Genomic DNA, 12,798 nt, shown 5'->3' with positions numbered 1-12,798 from the left:
ACACTACTTCATCATTGTCGACAACAACTTGGAAAAAGTCAGCTCAATGCCTCCCGCAGCAACAAACCGGCAGGAGTGAAGGCCGCAGTGCACATAGGTCTCTAAACAAGAAACATTAAAGACAAGCAATACTAAACTTAAGCAACCTTAACTCAAATAATAAAATCTCCCCACCACTTGGTTAATACTGACCAGATCCGGTCATTCCTACATCGCTTCTTCTTGCCCATGAGCCTATATAGACCCATTTCCAAGCCATGTATAGTTAACAACCGTGCCCTCCAGCTTTCCAAGGTCGGGGACTCTACTTGCAGCCATGCTGAGGCGATACATAGTCGAAGTAAAGCCATTGCCATAAATAGAAAATATCTTTCCTTGTTTGTTTCCCTATTCTCTGCAGAGTCCAGGACCCCTAATAACACCAATGGTGGAGAAAGATGGACCCGCCCATTAATAACTGTGCTCATAAACTACTCAATCTCCCGCAGCAGTGACTTCAATTTAGGGCAGGCAAAGAACATATGCAAAATTCCAGGATACACTCCCCCATACCGAATGCACTTCCTGTCGCAGCCCCCCCCCCCCATTTAGAGATTTTGGCCGGAGTATACTAGAGGTTAAACAGAGTACTTATAGTGTTGTACCTTTAAGCTACCTGTAAGCAAAACCTTTTGTGCCATCTCTAATGAATCTTTAAGCCAAGCCCCTTCCTGTTCGAGGCGCAGGCCTCATTTATCATTCTGAAGAAACAGATCATTGCATTGTGTATCTATTAATAAATTATAGAGCGTACCTATCCTTTCCCAACACACAATAGCTTCTATGATCAAGATTTTGTCCATAGGGGGGGAGCTCCTTGCAGTGATGGAAGAAATCCCGTATTTGCACAAATTTAAAGAAATGCTGCAGCAGAAGGTCAAACTGACTCTGTAGGTCCATGAAGGATTTAGGCAGGGTGATGGCATATAAATCTCCAACCCTATCTATCCCATGCTGTTTCCAAATGTCCAAAATTGGACCTTTAAAAATTAAGGGAGCATATGTCAATGCGGACATAGATGTGTAAATATTAAACTTTCTAACCGAAATCTGCCTTTTTAGCCAGGTCCATACCATATATGCAACCCGCGTGGCCTTAAATTGTATTTTTTTAAGGTAGCTTGGTTCTGTATATCTTGTGAACCAACCCTTTGCATCTGAGTCCAGTATCATTTCATATATGGACGGAGTTTCTGCATAGCTGCTCCCCACTGTGTCACCTGTGATTAATATTTTCATATACTGTGGAAACATGCATAATAATAAAATGTAACTTGCGAGACCGCCCAACCACCCTGAGCTCTTGGGATGGTCATATATTTCAACGCCCTTCTAGGTTTAGTATACACCCAGAGAAAATTACTACTGATTGCCTCTAGTTTAGCAAGCCATGTTCTAGTGAATTCCAATGGGATCGACCGAAAGAGATATAGCACTTTGGAGAGTATATTCATTTTTAGCACATTACAGCGACCCAAAAGATAAAGGTTATTATGATGCATTCTGACCAAATCCCTTTTTATTTTGGCCAGCAGCGGGGTCATATTCAATTCTACCAGTTGGTCAATTGAAGCTGAAATTCTGATGCCTAAATATAATGTCTCGGCTACCCGCCGACTGTCACTAATAATGATCTGGCCCGAGCAGTTAATCTGAGTCTTATTGTTATTCAATTTATAACCAGAGTGTGCACCAAACATTTTGGCTAACCTCTCTATTTCCTTGAGAGCTCTATCTGGATTATCTGTGGTGACAGCCTCATCATACGCATAGGCAAAAACCTTATAACTCTCTCCCTGGTGAACAATCGGCCTAATCTCCGTAGATGCCTCTAAATTGATAAGAAAGGGGTCTATATACAATGCAAATAACAGGGGTGAGCAGGGACAGCCCTGCCTAGTACCTCTGGAAATATAAATTACCTCTGTTTCTACCCCACGTAACCGTACCCAGGATTTGGGGGACCTATACATTGCTTTAATAGCTGTTAAAAAACTTTCCCCAAAGCCTTTCCGTAAGAAATGACCACGAAACTCAATCAAATGCTCTTTCAGCATCCAGTAATATCAGACCCATAGGTGTATGATCTACTTCTGCTAAATCAAGCATGGGGATAACTTTTCCTATGTGATCAACCATGTTTCTACCAGGAATAAACCCATGCTGTCTTCTGCACATCAATGGAGTAATTACCCTTGCCATCCTGGCCAGGATCGTAGCGTAAATTTTCCCATCACAGTTCAACAATGAAATTGGTCTGTAAGATCCTGGTGAGCAGGAGAGCTTATCCTTTATTTTTTTTTAAAAAAAGACTATTATGGTAGCCTCCTCCCAGGTTGATGGTGATTGGCCCTGCCAGGCGGTAAGACAGGTTAATAGCATATCGTTCATTAGCTCTTAAAAAATACCTTATAAAACTCGAGTAGCAGAGCATCAGGCCTGGAGGTTTGCCTGTGGATAAGGAACTCATTGCTTCTTGCAATTCAACGAGGGATATTGGGGTCTCTAACAGATCCTTCTCACTTTAACTAAGCCTAGCTGTTTTTAACCCCTTCAAGAATCCCGCCACCTCTCCAGAAGCACCAGCTGCTTGTTCTTGGGTGCCAAAATATAGCTCCTAGTAGAAACCTCTAAACACTTTTAGGATCTCTTCTGGTTTTTCCTCAAGACAAATCTGAGCGTCCTTAATGGCCACAATAACCCCCTCCGTGGTTTTTTGTCTCACCCGCCTAGCCAGAATCTTCCCAGTAGACTCCCCATATTCATAGCATTCTGCTTTAAATCTCTGATATTTGGAGGCTGCCTCATTGCTAAACTGCTGGATCGCCTTAGCCTTCAGAACTGATATCTCAGCCTGGATCGTAATAGACTCTTCAACCTTTTCTTAAACAGTGCATCAATTTACCCTCTGCCTGCCTAAGTTGTTGGTGCAGGCTGGTTATTTCTAACTCCCTCCGCTTCTGCTGATACAAACTGAAACTCAATGTCTCCCCTCTGATACCCCTTTACTTTCAAGGCCTCCCAGACCACTCCTAGAGAAGCAGTGCCTCTGTTTATCTAAAAAAAATGCGAAAGCCACCTTCGCATGTGATCAACATAAGCAGGGTCAGCTAATCGTTTTCTATCAAATGTCCAGGTAGGACGGACCCTAGAAAGTCAAGTTATTGGTACAGCCAAGATTAGGGGGTTATGATCAGATAGGATTCTGGGGGCAAGTTCTATCTCCACCTCAGAGGCTAAGGCTGCTGTAATGAAAAAGTAATCAAGGCGAACCAATTTGTTATGTGGAGAAGGGTAGTATGTATAACCTGGATCTGAAGTTTTGAGCTTTTCCCAAACATCAACTAGAGCATAATCCTCTACAACTGTTTTAGTCCCTGTATACCTTTGGTTTGCGTCCTTGATAATTATCAGCTGTAATCCAACCCCTTCTGACCTCTGAGTGAATATTAAGATCCCCACAGATTATTAACGGAGAGGGCCATGTAACTAATTCCAAACTTAGAGCTTCCAGCCTCATCAAAATTTGATCCATAAATACTAACCAAGGTAAATTCTCCCCCCCCCCACCTTGCACTCTAAAACAACCCAGCGTCTGCCTTTATCCACCAAGACACAGCTTTGGGTACAAGTAGAGCTCCTGGCCATAATTGCCACCCCTGTGTTGAGGCCGTATGATGTGTACAGGCTAAAAGTACCATCCCAAGCTCTTTTAACATGTTCTGCCTGTCCCAGGGAATGTGGGTCTCCTGGATACAGGCAATATCTGACTTTAATGATTTAAGACCCACTGCCACCTTTTATGGGGGTTGTTTAGACCACATATATTAATAGTGCATATTCTTACCCTATGCCTCATACGGTTGCTTCTGGCTGTCCAATGGCCTCCCACCTTACATTTGCTTGACTGTGGACAAGAGTTTACCGTCCATTGATTTTTCCCAAATACATCGCCTATGAGCCTGAGTATCGTGTCTTGCCCATTCACACGAGTTTGCCTTCTACACTAGCCCAATCTAGACCCACCCATCCCGCCTGCACTACCCTTCCTCCCCCAGAACCCTCCATATCCCATACCCTCTCCCCCCCAGCCAGCACCACTCGTACCCCTCACCCCCCTCGCTGACTTCCCCTACCACCTTGTGGAGAGCATAGGACTACACATTCCCAATCCAGATACATTTGTGCTCCCCTGCCTTACCCAGACCTAAAAAAAAAAAAAAAGAGTGTTCTGTATCAAACAGATAACAAAAACCACAAAATACAACCAATAGTTCCCTTAGCCCCTGAAAGAGGAGAGAAGAGGAAGAAGAGCACCACCTTACGTTACCAATATGTATATGCATTGTCCATACAGCCAAAAACCAACTAATGCTCCCTCATCATACCCCCCTAAGTATACACAGAGCGAGCCCAGAAAATCCTTAGCTTTCACTTCGGATACAAAATAATGCGTCTTGCCACTGACATCCACCTTCAATTTGGCAGGATTCATCAAATATACCTGAGCCCCTTTATTCTGTAGGGGCAGAATTAATTGTCGAAGCCTTCATCTCTTTTCCACAGTTGTATCACAAAAATCGGGTCTAACAAAAAAATAAAATACCCTGGTGGTACATTTGCGATCTGGGCGAGCAAGATCATTGGCAGCCTGTCTCGCCTGAAAGTTGAGGAGGGAGCTCAACATTGCCCTGGGCTTAGTATCCCCTGAAGCCGTTTTGGCTTTGATTTTAGAAGGAAAGCGATGCGCCCTCTGTAACTCTCTCTCTCCCAATCCGACTGAGTCAGCTCGGGAAAAGCTTCCTTTAACAGGCCTGCCATAAATCTTCACAGATCGGTACCCTCGACCCCTTCTGGAACACCCACTACTCGCAGGTTATTTCGCCTGAGTCTGTCCTCTAAGTCCACCAACTTCCATTGTGCATCATCCAACTGAGCTTTCATTAAATCCCCAGTCGCTCCCCGTGCTATGGCATCATCCTCCAGTTTAGAAATTCGTGTCTCTGCCTCCCCCACATGAATCGCAAACTCGGAGCATGTTTTTGACACCCAACAAACTGATATCTGCATTTTGCGACAAGCTAACTGGGTTCTGCGACTTTCGGCATTTGTCCCTTCTTGATGCTCCATAATGCTCCAGTGAATAGTTTCCGGGGAGATTGTACCTATCTGTGCTTCAGTACTGGGGTGCATACTAGAGCCGTCATAAAGAGGGATAGCAGAATAGTCCCATTGAAGATCTTTGGGTGCCATGGATGTATATGAGTGGCTAGGTGAACCTGATTGTGGGTTTCTCTTTTTTTTCTTAACAGTGACAACCCCCCCACACTCCAAGTGGTCCTGTTCGGGGCTATCGTGTCTACCGGTAAGAGACAACTTAGAGCCCCATTCTGTGCTGGAGAGCTTCCCTGCCTCTGAGTCAAGTTCCTCATTACTTGTCCAACTAGACTGATCCGACAAAGAAAATAATTTATCGCCCTGATCGTTATCTCCACCTGCCTTAGAAGGTAAGTGCCTCCTTTCAGCACACTTTGGGCTGCTCGCCATTCCCCGGACCAAAGCTTGATCCCCACCTGCAGTCTGATCAAAGGGCTGATACAAAGCCTTTTGGCAAGGTGCCCGCACAGTATCCGTAGCATTTAAGGCATTCAAGGCGCCTGCCGTAGAAGCGTCTGAGGGTGAGGGTAGTCACCCACTGGCAGGTTATCATCAATGTCCTGTCCCCCTTTCTCTGCCCTTGACTCAGGTGTTTCAGAGTCAGCCAGCACCCGCCATCTTGCTCTATAATGGGTGAATTCGTAGCATGAGCCACCACTCCCGACTCCATTTGGGGCTTTCGCTTTAATAATTTATCAAGTGGTGCAAGTGCTGGCTTGGTGCTTGCCAGAGACTTTTCCCTCGCCTTCTTGGGGGCTGCTTCTCCACGCGTGCCTTTCTTCCGCATCTAAGCTGCGTCCACACCACCAGAGCCATGAGCACCATCCAGCCTGGTCTGCTTCCTCCTTAATGCAGAAAGCGCCGTCTTCGCCCTTTTCGGTGGCATCCGCGCGGTTCTCAGCTCCAGACAACCAAGGCTACACTGTATCCGCTGTCCTGCAGAGCACGCTGACTGATCGATGCAACACTGTAGCCAAACGAAGCTGCCACACAGTGGCCGTCGACTCCGGCTTCCACCGCCAGAAATGTTGAATCCTACCACAAGAAGCATTCCCCAGGTAGGCATGCGGATACCAGCTCGCTCCAGCAAATTAATTACGGGCTTTAGGGATCTGTGTTGTGAATCTAGGATCCGGTGAGGGGAGCAATGACCGGCCGTCTCACACGAAAGCCATCTTGACCGCCATAGGAAAAAAAAAACACTAACAGGTTGCCAAATTAATGTTCCTAGGCAGTACAACCCACAACATGCACAATGCTCACAGATGCCACACAAAACATCAGTATGTAGCACTCTCATGTGAACAACACAACTCAGCATCCTAGCAATAAATCACCTTCCTCAGACACACACATATCATTCACAAATATAGCATAAGACATCGCACATGCCAATTGCACCCTCACCTGTACAGCACAGCACCAAAGATATATAATTTGGCCACAAAACAACACAGCCCGGTGGGCAACACGCCACCATTCACCCAGAAGAAGCAACAGAACCTTACGGCCTACGAAGTCACACCAAGTAAAAGGAGCAGATACAAAACCAGCTGGAACTACCATCAAGAACTATACAGAATACAGAGATCAGAGTCAAAGATACCTGACTGTCTTAACTTCAGTGAATGTGAAAACCGAGAAACTTGCAGAATGGTACCATTCCAAATGAGGCGGTCATACTTATAGCAGAATTGCACTATGAAATAACACAGAATGTGCATTGTCTGTCTGAACCAAGGATATAAACAGTATTAAGTATTTAAAGCAAGGTTACAACCCTATTATATACAGTACCTGTCTGAGCCAAGGTAATACCCTGTATCATAGGCTCGCGCTACATGAATCATTGAGGGCCGGTCTCCTGCTTCAGCAGCCATCAGTAGATAATTGAACCCTTTGATGCCATTTTCTTTTGTGTCCTGTGTAAATAGAAGCAGAAATCTGAGTAAGACCTGATTCTTCTTTAATGTAATACAGATACAGAGACATGGTCAGAGCTATGTTTCAGCCTACTCTAATGATCGGTTATTTCAGGGACAGCAAGCCATTCTTATCTACTGATGTAATATTTATTGATTGTTTTATCTCCCCTCCATTGAGACAAGTGTCTTATCTCTGCATAATAAGCTGTATGTTTTAAGGGGATGAAGATAGAAGGAAAACAATATGCAGAGTTATCAGACCAAGGAAACTCAATGCTCATGTGACTGGCTATATAGGGAAACTTTGTGGACAGAAACTAGTAACTGGGGGGTAATGCCATTAAGTGCAGAAATAACAAAATTCAAAGAGTTGGTACCAGACAATTCAATGGGCTGAGGCCCACACTGCAAAGAAAAAGTAATGAAGATCAGTTTTAGCAAACTCCCCCATAACTAAAAACAACGTTTATACTAAAGCAAAGTCAATGGTGGCATTCTAGGGTGCCAAGACACTTGGGGGTTTCAGTTTAACGCTTAAGAGGGATTCATTAGTTTATGTTCAGAAAAGAAACAATGAGTTCTTGAGGACCAGTTGCACCAATTTGGTGACAAGAAACATAATAATACAACATATACGCCCTAGTCATGTGGTACTGGATGGAATTCGAAAAGGGAGTGTTAGTAAAAAGGTACAGCTAAAGGCCAGTGCCATAAACTATAATTATTCCGCTGGTGCCAGCATCTCATAGCCAGGAATGTGGAACTGTATCCCCCTCAAACTGTGGGATTTAAATTTGGCTATCCTTCTATGCGGAATCGACCGCCCAGGCTTTTAGAGCCTAGCTCGGTGATGACCAGCATAGGAAAAAATTGGAGCACCCCAGTGGACCTGCAGATTGGCAAATTCACTGGAAGAAATACAAAGGCCAGCTCGAAAGTAGCATGAAGGGCAGGGCAGCACGGCTTTTCCGGACCAAACAGATACATTTTATCCCAACACAAGGCAGAGGAACAAAGTCTTGGATATATTCAAGGGAGCATTGTATGCAAGATACAAACAACTTACATCAGAAAAGGAAAAGGGTGGCTCACATATTAACTAGGTTCCACACTCTTGTATTACGCATGGGGGAAATCGGTTTATGCTGAATTATTTCCATTTACTTTTTCAACTTATCACAACTCTAACCAGAATGTGAATTTGTATTCAAACTGATTCCTTTGTTTGACTGGTATAATAAGGCTGTCATACACTTTTGAAACCATGGTTGATATAGAGACACTTTTTGTAAATGAGCACGCAAACGCAGAATTATTACATCACACATGTACAAGCACACACACACACACCGAAGACAGTGTGCAATTATTTGCAATGCTCTTTGAAAATTAGCCATTTAAAGTGCAGTTTTTCCAAAAATGATAATTTAAAGATTTTTCTCTCAAGTTATGATAATTTTAGGAACACACCACAAATTTATTTTTACTTTATCTGAATCTGCCCCCATTAGTTGACTTATAACATTCTACAAACTGATCAGTATGTCAATATTAGGGAGAGCTGCACTGCTGAAATTCAAGGCACCACTACCGCCCTATGGTTGTGATGGAAATCTTTAGCCTGTGTACCAACAAAAAGGCTTGTAGGGGCTAGTTAAGTGGAGTAGGTAGGCAGTAGTGAACAAACCTCTTCCATTTTGCTGCATAGCAGGCTCGAGTAGTGGGACGGAAAGCCTCTTTGAAGACTTGCATACATTTTTAAAGTAGACTGAGGTAACCAAACTCTAGGACCTCAGGAGCAAAATTTCAAGGTTAAACTGCTTGGAGATGGGGCGCCTGACTATGCCCTGGTTTTGACTGAGAAGGCTTGGCCGACTGGGCAGCTTCTTGTGAAGGATTACAGACAACTCCAGAAGAGTTGTGAACCACAGTTGTCTGGCCCATGTGGAGCCACTTGGATAAGGGTGGGGGAAGATTTAGTAACTTCCAGACCACACACAACAGTAGGGGGAGAGGCAGAAAAGCATAGGCAAATATCCCTGATGAGTTCATCTATACTGCATCATCTATGGACTGTGGGTGTGGAAAGCTTGGGCCCTTGTGAATAGATCTACGTTGGGAACTCCCAAATTTGGAAGCATGATGGGAGCCAGAATTGGGGGTGAAGTTCGCCCTCTTGGACTTGTTGCTGCATTCTGCTGAGCAGGTCTGCAAAGTTATTGTCCACTCCCGGAAGGTACTCTTTTGGCAGATGTATTCTGTGTTGGGACTGCCCAACGCCAAATGCTCTGCACTAATGCCAAAGCTGAAGAGAATGCTTGCCTACTTGTTTCCGAAAGTAGTACATGGCAGTCATGTTGTCTGTTTTGAGCAACATTTCGTAATGTACATGTCAGAAGAAAGCCTTGAGAGCTAATCGGACTGCCAGCAACTCTAGGTAATTGATGTGAAAGCTCTGCTAAAGAGGAGTCCACAGGCCTGAATGGTCATGATGTGCAAGTGCACCACCCAGCTCGTGAAGGAAGCGTCCAATGTTGATGGTCACTTGCGGAACTGGGTCTAGAAAGGGCCTGCCCTACAACAGGTTACTGCTGTTCCATCACTGAAGAGTGATGGGTTCTGGCCCACATCAACACTCTTCCCAGAGACCATCCGCTAGTGACCACTGTGCTGCAGGAAATTCCTGAAATGGATGCATATGGAACTGAGTGTGGGGAACGGTGGTGATGCAGAAAGCGATCATGCGGAAGAGGCACATTACTGTCCTGACTTGTAGGAGGTGATTTTTCTGAAAAAGAGGCAGCAGAAGCTGGAAGGCTTGAACCCGTGTGGGGTGGCATAGCCTTTCCCTGTGATGGAATTGAGAATTGTCCTTATGGGCTCTATTTGAAGGTGTTGGAGGTGGGACTTGGCCCCACTGATAGTGAAGCGTAGATTGTGTAGAAGACCTATGGTGATCTGGCTGTGAGTCAAGCACTGCTGTCTACTTGTGCTCAACAGCCAATTGTCGAGCTACAGAAAGATGTGGACACTGCTTCTCGGGAGATGAGCGGGTAGCACTAAAAGGCATTTTGTAAAAACCCTGGGGTTGCAGTTACCCCGAAGGGCAGAACTTTGAACTGGAAGTACCAACCACTTATCACAAACCTATAAAAGCAGTGTTATGATGGGTGGTTTGAAATGTGGAAATAGGCATCCTTCAGGTCGAGAGCCATCATGACGTCGCCTTGCAGTAAAAGAGGGACAACTTCATCTAGTGCAACCATGTAGAAGTGATCATACAATATGTACCTGTTGAGGTGCCTGATGTCGAATATGGGCCTGAGAAATCAATTTTTCTTGGGAAAAGAAAGTACAGGGAGTACATTCCTTTGCCGTAGTGGTGTGGCAGCACAGGCTCTATGGCCTCTTTTAGTAGGAGTGCATGTACTTCCTCTTGTAGAAAGTGTTGATGTTCTGTGGTTGAATCACTGGTGGTGAGAGAGTGTAGATTTATATAACCTATATTAGAGTAGAATATCTATATTAATGTGTGACGATGTTGCATAGGAAACGACAATAATAGTGATTTTGCTTAAACGTGCGTTTGAATTATGACTATAATGTGTGGCAACCAATGTACACGCAAACTAATAGATAGAATTATTAATGCTATGGTTATTTGAGTTATATTAACGATTACAATATTGCATTTATATTAAAAACGTTATAGGGCTTAAGTTAGCGTGAGCTGTGGATTTTAGCTGCCTGGCTCTCATATTAAAAGCATTTTTCTGTTTTTCAGTGTGCTGACTCGCAAAGGGCCATGACCCTGCAAATGTTCTTTTCTTCAACTTGGAAGATGATTGTAACAATACAATTCTGTTCTCATCCGCATGCTTGCTGCTTTAGTATAAGTTTTATGTACAAAATTGAAACAAATGTAGATTAATGTAATGTACAAGGACGTTTAAACCATGGACAAAGGAACACATGACCCGAGAAAACGTGCCAAACGGTGAAGTAACCTCCGGATGTGCCACCTCCGAAGACGTCAATTCTGAAGACCAATCAAAGTGTTATGAATTATCATGGGGTGACAATAGGGATTACCTAATATATAATTTGATAGGTTAAAGATAGTGGGGTATAGCAAATATCCAATAGAATTTTGGGGGAAGGTATTACAAAAAAGGGATAAAAACCCATGTCACAGAAGAGTCGAGAGAACTAGGTAGGGAATGCTATTGATTTTATCCAGAAGCTCTGTCACTCTGTTTGGTGACTTTGTGACTTATTAAAACCATCCTCATCCATAGACTGCCCATTCTTACACTTCTCCTCCTTATGAGGGAAGTGTCCCCTGTCCTTTAGCTGAGTTTAGACTGATGTCGTTTGACTGCTGTCCTGAAGACGAAGACTGATCCTGTACACTGACCAAATCCTTGGAGGGTAATTATGACAATGCAAATTGTTTGCTTTTCCTTTCTAGGTACCAACTGCTCGTTTTGTTAGAGACCATAGCTAGATGTTTTCCAAATTGGTGTTCTAAATTGTTTTGCATGAAGTCCAACATGCTGATGCTAATCTGTGGTTAGGATAGGAGTTCACTTTGACTGACGCACATAGACAAATGACTGACATTACGCTATGCTGAACTGAGACGTATATGACATTTGCTGCATTCTAATCTATGTTCACGCCGTGCTATGTTCTTATGTTTGTGATTCTTGCATTAATGAAATCATATCACAGTTGCCATATCGTGACTATGCTCTTATGTTTTTTGGTATTAAGATTAACTCTTTTGCTCGTAGATTGTAATCAATAGGGAATAACATTCATAAAATTCTATCAAAGGAGTGGTTATTCATGACTGAAAGGTCATGGTTGCGCAGACAATTTGATTAATGTCTTTATCCAAAGTAAAGTGCATTGTGGTGGTAAATATTGATGACATTATTGATATATTGCTTGACATACTGATCAGTTATCTCATCCTACGGTGTCTCTTCACTGGGTCACAAGATTCATTGGCCTAAAACGAGTCCTAATGTGTAATAAATTAACATAGAAGGACGCGTTAACAGTGGTATAGCAGTGAGTTCCAGGCAGCAACCCTGCTCTGAGGTGATGGTTTGACAATGTACAAGGAACACCTACAGGTGCCCCCCAAAAGGTGTTGTATGTACAGGGGGGGAGGGAGAGAGCGGGTCACTGCTTGGTGGACACAGCGTCCTTTGCCATACTCCCTCTGCCTTTGGAATTGATTCCTCTATAAGCACACCCTGAGTAACCTCAGGAGGTTGCCGAAGCCTGTGTTGCCTATGATAGGAGGTGGAATCCTCTGGAGAGGTGACTTTGGCTCCACCTCAAAACTCGGACCTACGAAAGGACCCATGTGGCGACAGGGACTACAGCCCCCAACACCCTAACCCTGTCTGTGCCCTTCTTGATTTTCTCTAGCATCTGATGAACCCGAGGCCCAAAATGGTGTTTCCCATCAAAGGGCATATTGATCAGATGCTGCTGTACTTCCGACTTAATATTGGAGACACAGAGCCATGAATGACAGTGAATAAGGATGCTCAAATTAATACCTCTGATGGCGATGTCAGTCGTATCCAGGGCACACCTGATGGTGTTGTTGGAAATAGGCTGACCCTCTGCGACTAACTCTTGTGCCCCCTGTCTCTAT

The 12,798-nt window shown here is 44.0% G+C and overlaps 1 protein-coding gene across 8 annotated transcripts in view; it reads right to left on the bottom strand.

Annotated features, from left to right (window-relative positions):
• Window positions 1-12,798, bottom strand: part of EEF2K (eukaryotic elongation factor 2 kinase) — a 199,976-nt gene that overhangs the window by 19,891 nt on the left and 167,287 nt on the right. For all 8 annotated transcript variants that reach the window (XM_069210301.1, XM_069210302.1, XM_069210299.1 and 5 more), the window contains one exon: window positions 6,994-7,118. In XM_069210301.1, the coding sequence (XP_069066402.1) occupies window positions 6,994-7,118 (125 nt within the window). The remainder of the gene's footprint in view (window positions 1-6,993; window positions 7,119-12,798) is intronic.

The sequence above is a fragment of the Pleurodeles waltl genome, chromosome 10 (genome assembly GCF_031143425.1).
Source record: "Pleurodeles waltl isolate 20211129_DDA chromosome 10, aPleWal1.hap1.20221129, whole genome shotgun sequence".
Taxonomy (NCBI): Eukaryota; Metazoa; Chordata; class Amphibia; order Caudata; family Salamandridae; genus Pleurodeles; species Pleurodeles waltl.
Note: the sequence above shows the minus strand (reverse complement) of the source record. Positions and strands in the feature narration are given on the sequence as shown.